The following is a 12,010-nucleotide window of genomic DNA, read 5'->3' as shown; positions in this document are numbered from 1 at the left end:
TTTATACTGTGATACTTTCCTATACCTATTTACTCGTTTATAAATATATCTAAAGTTTGCAGTCGCATACTCATTATATATATCCATGCATTTCTAAAATGATTTTAAAATCCGAATAAAATCCGATGATTTTATAATATTAAAACTTTGACACACAATTAAAAAAGAAACCTCATCAATTTTGAAGCACAGCCGTTTACTAAAGATATTTCCTTTGGCAGCAAAGTCAAATTTTATACAATAATACTTGGCTTTGAAGTCTTAAAGAAAAATGCGTGCTGATGCGACAAAAATAAATGTTTCCAAAACAACGTAGCGAAAGAATTCTGATAATTCAAAACTAGAAGGGCAAATAAATGTGACTATAAGCCCCTAAAAGCTTTGACAAAAATTAAACAATTAATTAATCCACCCTTTATATTATATGAACCATGATGACCAAAATCTAATCAGTAATAACAAACAAATTAAAACACGAGTTGGTTTAAATATTGCACACATATTTGACAACGAGTTTCTTGCACGTTATAAATATTCTTAGTTTCGGTTGTCAAGATATCAATATTTTATATATAGTTGGGTTGTACCTAGTCAAGCTGGGATTTTAAAGTAAATTGTAACGATACATATCCTTTTTTTTCTTTATATATGAACTATTGCATAATTAAAACAAATTCTTTAATAATTTATCTTTCTTAACATTTTACTATTAAACATTTACTGTTAAAGAAGTGACAAAAGGAACAGCTCAACTATATCAGCAAAATCCAGCTCTAAACAAAACTTAAGCCAACCGAAATACATTTTTTAACCTTTTCATAATTTTGTTTTTCAAAATTATACCATCTTCAAATTCGAATATTATCCTCCAAAAAGAGCTTACAAAATTAATATTAAAGTTATCTCGTTGAATTTATATCATTCCGTTTTTGGCGTACACTTTTTGGTGTCTAACTTTTATATTTACCTAACCTATGTCTAAATTATACTAACTAAAGTTAACATCGTGTGTGTGTGAATTAAAAACTAAAAAATTAATCTATATGTATTTTTCTTGAAAACAACATTTGCTATGCCATTTAAAATCTTGAACGATTAAGAAGCTAACAAACAGAAAACTTTTGCATTTAATGTACTAACTAAAATATTTTGTACATATTTCTTGCCTTTTTCTTTCTTTCAAACAAACTATGTACCTTCCGCAAAAATTATATGTGCTTACAAAATGCATATAAAACTAAACGAAAAAACCATACACTATGAATAAAATCTTAACTTTGAAATATGCGTTACCCCAAACGAATTACCACGACAACAACTACCAATCCAACAATATAATAACAACAAAACTAATCACTAATCCATGCACCACTACAACAATTACAATATATTCCTACACCTAACATAATAAATATATATAATATTTATATATATATATATATATATATTGACAACACGCCCAACCAACCAACAGGTACATATTTCAATTGCATAATGTTTATGGTAGCTTCATCCGTTGTGTCAACGATTTTAATATTAAATTATCATCATCGAAATGCTGATACGCACGAAATGTCCGAATGGGTAAGTTGCAAATAGGTCAACCCACCAAACAACCATCCCAAACAATCACAGCTACCAACAAAACTCTCTCAATCCAACCAACCAACCAACAACAAAAATATCAAAATAAGAAACAACTGCAAAAGCGACCATCACTCATCATTTATAGCTTCAGCTAGTTTTCAGTGGCCGCAGAACGGCAGCTTCAGAGGAACCCCCATGTCCTACCCCCATATACCCAATGTCCATGCCCCAGAGTCCTCTGTTGCTGCTGGATTTGAGGCCACTGTCGCATAGAATTAGCATTTTTTATATGATTTATCTCTGCCAAAGGAGAACAAATTGCAAAATTTTATGCGAGAGTCATGCTAAGATAATTAATGTGTTAGCTAGCGAAATGTTTTTGTGTTAGCTATTTTTACATTGTTTAGTTACCTGTTGTAATTTGTGTTGTATTCCTTTATTGTAAAAACAAAACCTAAATACAAAAACCATGAAAATACTATTTAATAAAAAGAACATTTTTTAAATCAGCATCAATTGTCGTGCATATTAAAAGTTTTTTTTGCAAACATAATAAGAATTTTTGGCTGTTTAACTAGTTTAAATAGACTTTTGTTCGCAGAACACCCAAAAAAGTTATTTCTATAAAAACCTCTATTTTCGGAGTCACAAATTCATAATTTTTAAGTAAATACATATGATAGTTAACTTAAAAATATATTCACATAGATCTACTCTTTATTAGTCATTTATAAAAAATATCCAACAAATTTCTTAAGTTGAAGTCCAAATTAATGTTTATTTACTGAGAGTTAAACTAAGCTAGGTAAAAACCACATTCATTTCAAGTCAAAAAGATAAAACATTTTCATGTGTTCGTCCCATAGATCACAATTTAAAGCCTTAAGCTGCCGAAAATCATAATAAACATTAAAATTACTAAAAATACCTAAAAACGTATTTGCAATTAGTTGCACATATAAATGTTGTTTGATTACCCTTCAATTGTATTATTGTTGATGTTGTCGTGCATTTATGTTTCATACACAAAAACAATATTTTTCCGATGTTCGGTTTTTCTATTGGTTCTCGTTAGTTTTTGTTGCCTACTTAGAGGCTGTTATGCAAGCTGCAATTTTGTGTTGCCCCATTTGATTTTGTTACTAAGCATAACTGTATTTGCAATTTAGCTGAATACCAAAGCCAAGCCAGAGACCGAAAAAAATGTCAGTTGAGTTGAGGTTTAGACCCTGTGTGTGTGACCCAAAAACGTAAATCAAAAGAACCCAGAGGAACGTAATACATACAAGTATAACGATGCAAACGCGCCAGAAAGGGAGTGCCGAGCCGAAAAGTGACGGACGGATGTACAGAGTACGAAATGAATGTTGTAACCATCCAACATGTCTAGCTACTATACGTGTCTACTATAAAATAATTTATGTAATGAAAAATATCGTAATGTTGATGTTGGGCCCATAATTTGTACTTACGTGTATGTCAGCCACAGCCTCGATCCCAGCAAGAATCCGAATACCACCACCCGACTAACCAGCAACCCCAGTACCAGTCCCAGTCCCAGTCCCAATTCCATTTTGCTCGTAACTTTGTCACCAGTTGCACACACGCTTTTGTATCTGCATCATTATACTGTTCGTACCAATGTGAATAGGTTTAACAGATGACAAAAAAAAACCCAAAGCAGATGGCAGCATCAAAAGTGCTGTCCAATTATGCATTATGTAATATTGTGTGCCGGTGTACGAAGTTCTGTAAATGGTACTCTATCCTCTATTTTCCTCCCCAATATCTATTTTTTCTCTAAGTACATATTTAATCCATACATCTACTCTGTACATAGTCTCTATGTTTTTTTTTGTGAAATGTGTGTCTGAGTGCGAAATTGTTGATAAAACCTTTGAATAAAAACTATTGGGGTTAGGCAATTTGCTAGGCAAAAACAAATGTAATAATAAAATAAATACAAATTGTTACATAGTAAATATATCCCTAAAATGGCAAATTTAAAAGTATTCTTTTACTTTGCCACAAATCGGTTTAAGGTCTTTACGAGAAAAATATTGCAGAATGAAATTGTGGAAATGAACAAATTTTGGGCAGTTAATTAAATTTAATAGTAATAGTAATAATTAAGTTTATAGCCTTATATTGTTTTTGTAAATTTCATTCAACGTCACCTGTAGTTATAAATTGTTATAAAGTTCAATTAGTTTCCGTTTACCACTTTACTCATGGAAAAGCCACAAATTTCTTTTTTTTCCTTAAAACTTACAATTCAGATATCGATATGGGAAAATATCAGACATTTCATGAAAATATTTCCAAAAGAGAGCCAAGTGGAAAGCAATTTCTGCACATTATTGCAATGGCCTCCAAGTGCATAATGAAAAGTTACGCTAGACAAGACCCAGAAAAGTAAGAAAAAATCAAGAATACGGGCAGCTCAGTCGTAGTCGAAGTCGGAGTCGGAGTCCAAGTCGATTGGCTTTTAAGGAGTCACTCACATGAGAACTTTTATATGGTTTTCGCGCAAGAATGTGGAGGGTCGGCCCCTCGACACACAATTGAATTTGGAACACATGGGGGCAAAACCAAAGCCAGGAATCGAGTGGTGCTGGGGCACACAAAGTAACCGGCCAAGTTTGGGGGCTTGACAGTTGGCCCAGTTGTGAGTTGTCCCGACACGGCAACGAAAATTGAGCCAATTGGGGAGGGCAGGTGCATTAGAAATGTGCATGCCCAAGGAGTCCTTCTTCCTGCCGACTGTCGCCTGCCCCTTGAATTGGCCCCAGAGACTCTGTGCCACGAGGAGCCAACCGCTTGCCCCACGCTTTTGTGTGATAACAACAATTCAATTTGCGCAAAATTTGCACAAAGATGGTTGGATAGATGGTGGGTCGCATTGATATGGATATGGCAAATGCCAGTTGCTCGATGGTTAACTTTGCTTTTAGTTTGCATGCCACGTCCTGAAGCGAATTTCCATGTAAGCTCCTCGCTTGTTGGCCAAAAAAGAAAGAGGACGAAAACCGCTGGAGAGGAGGAGCCGACATGATAGAGGAGGCAAAAGGAGGAGTTTGGGAAGTGGAAACGGGGAATGGCAGGACAACGACAGTTTCAGACAAACTGCAAGCGAGCTTGTCAGCTAGGAGCGTCGGTTTTTTAGCTCCTCAACTGCATTTCGCATTTCCGATTGTGGGGACGGGATGGAGAGGCCTAAACACCGATGTCTGGGGATAAGCTGCAGCGAGGAGGCGAAACATGATCTGACTATCCCATCGATTGGAGTGTTTTTTTCTTTTTTACGGTATTTAAATTCTCTTATAGCACCCAAACGTTTAACCAATTTAGCCGTTTACCAGATAACTATCATTGATGATTAAGATTAAGAACTTGTTCTCGAACTTAAGCCGAAAAAGGTTAAAACATGTTATTTATTAGTGATTAAAAAGTCCAGCTGTAGTAATTCTTAATCGTTTTAACAAGGGTTTTTTTTTAAACGCTAGTGATTTCTACTGCGCACCCAAAAGTCAGTTTAGCATTATTAGCAATTCTGACGTTGTAAATATGTTATAAATATTTAAAAAAAGGTATAGTCCTAGGAATTTGAGTTCTCAATCATTAATTGCAATTTCCTACCATAAAACTACTTTTTGAACAACAAATTTAAAGATAAAACAAGGGATCGGTGTGAATGCTTTTTGGGGGGGGGGGGAGGAATGGTTTACACATGAGCAGCTTTTGGCTAACTACCATCGTCTCAGATGTTTGTTATTGTTGCTGTCGTTATAGCTAGTATTGTGTCTGTGTGTTTGTGCCTCGTGCTCTGTATATGTGTCTATCTATATCTGTGTTTGTGTTGTAGATCATAAATTTTGCATGCACCGTAGCTATAAATAAGCAGAGACCATGGCGAATTGCGAAATGCGAACACACTCCGTTTCTCGCACACGAAAACACATATAGCCACATAAATATTATTATAAGTGTAATAACAAATCACCCAGCATACTGACAAACACCCACATGTTGCTCTCCCTCCGGACAGCGACTCCAAAACAGTGTTGCCTTAGTTGTAATCAAAATCGAATATAAATCATACTTGTGGTCATCTGTCTGTGCTTGGGTGTGGGTGTAAAAGTGAGTGTGAGTGCCCGTTTCATGCAAAATAGCCATAAATCGTGGAAAGCTCGCTTGAGTTTTCCACACATTTTTCGGCCCGGCAAACACTTTCACACCCAGGCACAGAGACACACCAGTCATCATCATCATCATCGTCATCATCCGCAACACGAACTTTTAGCACACGCAATTGGAGCATAAATACATTAAATTTGATTTTTGATCGGATTATCCTGGGCCCATCCCACTAAACGTTTACATTTCACCACCTGCCGTTAGATACGCATCGTGTTTTTATGCTGGCTGCCATGGATCCTGCGAATGAGTCGACCGGGCCGCCCACTGATCCTGGAGTTCCCGACCACGCCCTGTTCGGACACATCTTCCGAGCGCAAGCACCAGATACTCTCCGATGTTGAGCTGAAAGAGCGGTATTTAGCAATTGATTAATGTGCACAGAAAAGCGTTTTCTTGGTGTTAAATCTGATAGTTTTATTGAGATATTTACACAGAAAAATGAGTTGAAATTGCTAAGAATTAAAAACAGAACATGAAGTTCAAAAACTCTATTAATTCTATTATTTCTTTTTCATTTTAAATAAAAATCAAATTAATTAATTTGTCAATTATTTTAATATTTCTAAATAAATACAATTAATATGCTAAAAATAGTTTTAGTTTAAAATAATTGATGCTTTTAAAATGTTATATAAGGAACAAGATGAGTTGGAGAATCAACTTTTTTAATAAGAAATTATAAAACTAATGAAGATGTTATTATATTTTATTAGAGCATTCAAACTATTAAATACGGAAAATATGAGTTTTATGAGAAATACATTTTTCTACACATATTTTATTTTCTGTGTGCCTTTGTGGTTCTTGTTCTTGCTTTCTTTGAGAGTAAAGCGAAAGCAGGAACAGTATGGCAGTTACTGATATTTTATTTGTTATTTCTACTGAGGGTTCTAAAGCTGATTTTATTCGCCCCCTAATGAAGCTCGTCGAAATCACTTCTGGCCAACGTTCTAGACATCGACGATGACTTCCGGCACAATTGTCGCCCCATGACGCCCGGCGGAACACTGCCACACAATCCGGCTTTCTATCGCACCGTCTACGGGTAACGAGTCGCAATTGGCCCCCGGGCCGCATTTGGGTTAAGTGAATCCAGCCACTCACGTCCCACATTTCTGTCTATCTCTACTTTTCGGCCTGCTCCAAATGACAACAGTCAAGGCGACGATGGCAGCATTGGACCAATTGGCAGCACCCGAATGCCGGATGCGGTCACCCATCATACGTGCATCAAATCATCAACAGAATATGAATTAGGTTTAATCTTGAAGGAAATTCGCTTTATAACTGATCAGGTAAGTTGGCGACGATCAGGCGAACTGTGAAGATCAACCGTCCACTTGTACTAACTAAATATTTCAATTGCGTTCTACTTTAAAAAGTATGCATGTCCAACCTAGTTATAGCACTCGAAACAATAGCTATCGACAAAGTTTAACTGTTTGCTTCATCTTTTTCTCTCCAACTTAACCCACTCTTTCTCTTTGAACATTGATGACAAACAAACAATAAAATGAAAACATCAAATCGAATATACAGCTACGTAAAGATGACGAGTGCAATGACATTGCCAATGATTGGAAATTTGCAGCTATGGTCGTTGACAGACTGTGCCTTATCATATTCACAATGTTCACAATATTAGCCACAATAGCTGTACTACTATCAGCACCACATATTATTGTCTCGTAGCCATATGGGCGAGGTGGTTATTGTTATTGGTTTTATTATAAAATCAATTTGTTAATTATTAAATTAATAACGAAACTTTTTAAGTAAATTAAAACTAAAAAAGCATAAAAAAACCACAAAAAAATAGGAAAACACATGATAAAAAACCATTGACTAAATAATACATCTAAAAATATACTACAAAAAAAAAACAACTAAAAATTCGTCTCTGAAAACACAATAATTTATTTATAAAACTCTCGTTTAAAATGTCTTTCTTTAAAATCAAACAGACACTAAAAAAGAGACTTAAAACCACATCATATACTAAAACGTTAAAAACTAACTAATTCCAATTTTCCTAATTCTATACAAAAAATCTAGATAATGGTAAATCAAAGAAATCCCCTTCCTTCCCCGCAAGCCACCACAAGCCAGTATCTATATTTCTTCCATTGAATATATATATATACATATATGTTTGACAAGCGAGCAAAACGGGTATATTTTCTTTTAAATTTTATATTTTATAGAATAAGCGAGGCGATTTCAACAAAGTAGTCACACGAATTTTCGAAACTTTTTTTTTGACAGACTTCAAAGGAAATTGCGGTATTTCAAAGCAAAAGCAAAACCCCAGACCTTTTTGGAAGACTTCAATTTGTGAGCTTTATAGTAGAAAATATAGGTGGGAAATTTGCAACGTGTATATGATATGAAAACCCAACGTTTTTGGATCTACAGAAGGACAACTAAATTTGTAATCTTCTTCAGCATTGAAGTCAGTCCAGGGACTTGTTCCGAGCAATTTTTTGCTTACAATTAGTACTTAGGCCAATCAAATCAGTCCTCCACATCCCCCTCTCTAGACGAAACTGCATTTCCAAAACAGAACCAATTAACCCTACATATCCTTAACTGTGTATCTAGATCCCAGTCCCTTATTTGATCTTAAGTTCAATGTCTAACCGAAACTTGATAAATCCAAAACCAAAACCCAAAAACTAAAAACTAAAAACTAAAAACCAAACCCCTTAAAGCTTACCAAAACCAATAGAATAACCAATCTAAATTGGAATTACGAAAATTCACTGGAATATAACAAAGAAATTTGAAAAATCAAAATGATGATGAAAAGAGCAAAGAAAATAAGAGTAATTGGGAAGAGACGAGGCACAACAGGTAATGAAGAGCCCAGAATGCGTTCAGTAAATGAAATGTATCCGAAGGACTGCATTTCATGTTGACTGGCGCCGTAAGAGGAAATGAATTTATGAAATTAAATGGTTGCGAGCAATAATATCTGCGTGTTGATGAATTGCATGATTTTTGGTGATGCAAACGATGATCGATCGAACTATTGCGCAAGGTCCACGACAGAGGCAAGAGTTCGCTCCTTCAGCGCATTGAGAACAGCTACACAGTCTAACTTTCGGTATTGATTTCCCTTATTTACACTTTCGTTTTGTTTTCGATTATTGAATACTAAAAGATAAGGACACCAGAAAGCAATTCAACACAGAATACAAGTCAAACAATCGATTGGAATAGAGGCAAGCCAACAAATACAGTATGCGATACCAATATACCAAGATACCAATAACAATGAACATCACAAGACCCTAGAACACTTAACATGCGGGTGCATGGGTAATTATGTGCTTGCTTTAGTGTGGAGCGCACAAAACATACTTGATCACAGACCACGACAACCAAAACATATAAACCAAGGAGCTTTATACAGATATATATGATGGAGTTTAGCGTGAGTCAATCTGACCCAACTTTTCATATATTTGTACCACACACGAATCCACACAACACACACACTCGGTTGTTCGGTGGCCGGTTAATCCCAATATTATAATCTTAAAGTATGTTTCTGTCCGCTAACTAGACAAGCACACAATTCGATAACAAAACAAAGAAATACAAGAAACAAAAATCTTAAAAATTAACACGGAATGGGAGTTGAATGAGGAAATGCGAAGGGAAGGTTGGTGAGACTCCAACCGAAAGACTCCTAAAAGGGTCTGCTTCGTATTTTCTGATGGGACCCCGTTCCCAAGAATAGAAAAAAAGCAAAACTGTGTTGGACGAAATTTCACACTGACTTTTCTTTCCACACAAAAGCAAAGAAAACGTTCGAAATGGAATTAGCTTTTTAATTTTTAAGTTACAGTTATTCTGCTTCTAATTGTAAATCTTGTGCAATGTAAACAATCAGAATTTTCTTTGAATATAAACAATATGAACACACCAAAACCAAAACGAAAAAAACATAAGCAAACACAGTAAGAAATGCAAAAAAAAATGCAGAAGTAAATAAAGGAAATATGATTAGCTACTAAATGACGTCATTCAACTTAGACTAGGCTACACAAAAACCCATAAATTGTTAAGATTCTATCCAAAGCGCTAAGCATGCGAAGTCACAAAACATACTAGAAATAGATTTACATACAAACAATAAATATATTTCGAATAACGAACAAACAAGATGAGAAACTATGCATATTGACACAATTGGTTTTTACGTGATTTCATTAACGGATTTCGAACATCAATTTCATACAGATTTTGTATACCAAACTATACAAATTTCTGACTTACTCTATTTTTGGTTTTTTTTTTTATTTTCGAATGACTCAAGAACATTTATAATTAAGGTCTAGCTTTTGATAATCGATCCGAAGTGTAAAATAATATGAGAACTTGTTATATTTTGATGAAAGGTGAAATTCTTTTACATTTTGTTGTACTGCCCACAAAATAGCTTGAAAGCCAATGGATCGGAGAAGGAATAAATTTGTGGGGTCTTTTCTTAATGTATTTGATAAACATATTTTTTTTTATATGCTTTTCCAATGCGAATGTCAGTGAGAACAATTAACGATAGATTTCAATCCTAACGCTTAAGAGTATTAAACAAATAATAATAGAGAACATAGCGAACAAGCTGCCAGCATGAAAAATAAAAACAATAACTAATTTTAAATCTTTTATACATTTTCATCAATTGTGCTTATTTAAACACAAAAGAAAACAAACCAAAAAGCCCAACTGAAATATCTGATGGCCGTTTTCAAATAGCAATCAATAACTGGATTATGTTGAATATCCAATTAGCTGAAGTTGAACAGAAGTTTTCATAAAAGCAATTTTTAAAGAAAGTGTCACCCCCAGTAAATAAATACATAGAAAATAGAAAGGCTCTCTGGGCTGAATAAAATTGATAGGCAACATTAGTTGGAGCCATGCAATGGAGCAAGATGAAGGAGTTTAATTCTAATAACGTTCTAGTGCATAAAGGGGACAGTTTGGAAAATAGTTCTTTCATCAACCATTAAATACACAGTGTATACATATATGTGTATATTTACATGGATATATATGTGCATACGTATATACTTCTTTTTACACAGACAAACAAGTATATATTAAATATATATAGTATACTATGTAATAAATTATAAAACAAGATATTTGAAGCAAATGATGAAACTTTTTCCTACAACTAGTTGCATTTAAATGAATTTTAAAAAATATACATTAAAAGTATATATTTCTTAAAAAACAAAAAAAAAACCAACTCCTTTCTCTATTAAAAATAAAAATGAAAACACACAAAACTTTAAATTAATATTTAATTAGTCATTTAAAAGGGTTTAAAGCAAACCAAATCAAGCGGGATGAAATCGTAACCTAGTAAATATTTAAATTAAATTAATTTTAAAAAAAGTGAAAAAGAAACAAGAACACAGAAAACAAAAGAAAAGCGCTGATTTTTTATGTCGTTATTAGTATTTAAATTTAAATAATTGCGTATAAAAAAACATACATAACTAAAACAAAAACACAAAATATATGACATAAAAAATTAGAAGAAAATTTAAATTGGTCATTTTGACCTAAATAGTAAATTATAGAAGAAAAATAAAATAAAAGTTGAAAGAAACAATGAAGAAAAGAAAAGAAGAAGCCCGAATAAGGCGATTGTAAAATTTTAATTATTATTCAATAATAAAAATTCAAAAAGAAAAGATTTGACAGAAATACAAAAAAAAAGCGTAGGTTTTTTTCTCTCAAAAATATTACACTTGGACCAACGGCTTGGACGATGATGCTGAAGACATAAGTGAAGTTTCTGCTCCTGCCGCCTACGCACAAAGGTAAATTGTGTAATGCTCTCGATCGCCTCTGAGCTAGGATTAAGGTACTCTATATCACACATTTGTCACATATAAATAAAAATGTAAATAAACATGTATCAATGTTCATTTAAACGAAATTCATAATGTCACATACTCATAGCAAAACAACTCTTAACACACTGTAAAAAATGCTTACATTACGAAGTAGCAAATGGACAAGGAAACGCTATAAACTTAAAAAACAAAAAAAGCAGAGTCGTTTGACATTTATATTCAAAGTGGTAAAATTTCGAAAAAAATTTTGGCAAATTTTACTAACGGAAAATTCTGATTCCCTCGCGCAGTTTGTCAACAACCAGCTGAAAGCGAAATTAAAAACCAGTTCCTTCTTTACAATA

At 33.8% G+C, this 12,010-nt stretch overlaps 1 protein-coding gene across 6 annotated transcripts in view; it reads left to right on the top strand.

Moving 5' to 3' along the window:
- Positions 1-12,010, top strand: part of LOC128263283 (neuronal acetylcholine receptor subunit alpha-7) — a 54,948-nt gene extending 42,938 nt beyond the window's left edge. For 5 of the 6 annotated variants that reach the window (XM_052998236.1, XM_052998235.1, XM_052998239.1 and 2 more), the window contains 5 exons: positions 1,475-1,584; positions 5,989-6,140; positions 6,710-6,832; positions 6,944-7,082; positions 7,327-12,010. In XM_052998236.1, coding sequence (XP_052854196.1) covers positions 1,475-1,584; positions 5,989-6,140; positions 6,710-6,832; positions 6,944-7,082; positions 7,327-7,479 — 677 coding nt within the window. In that variant the 3' untranslated portion in view covers positions 7,480-12,010. Of the gene's footprint in view, positions 1-1,474; positions 1,585-5,988; positions 6,141-6,709; positions 6,833-6,943 lie in introns of all 6 variants that reach the window. The other variant, XM_052998240.1, reaches the window with a different exon arrangement.

The sequence above is a fragment of the Drosophila gunungcola genome, unplaced genomic scaffold (genome assembly GCF_025200985.1).
Source record: "Drosophila gunungcola strain Sukarami unplaced genomic scaffold, Dgunungcola_SK_2 000001F, whole genome shotgun sequence".
NCBI classification, from domain to species: Eukaryota; Metazoa; Arthropoda; class Insecta; order Diptera; family Drosophilidae; genus Drosophila; species Drosophila gunungcola.
This window is presented reverse-complemented; position numbering and strand designations above follow the sequence as displayed.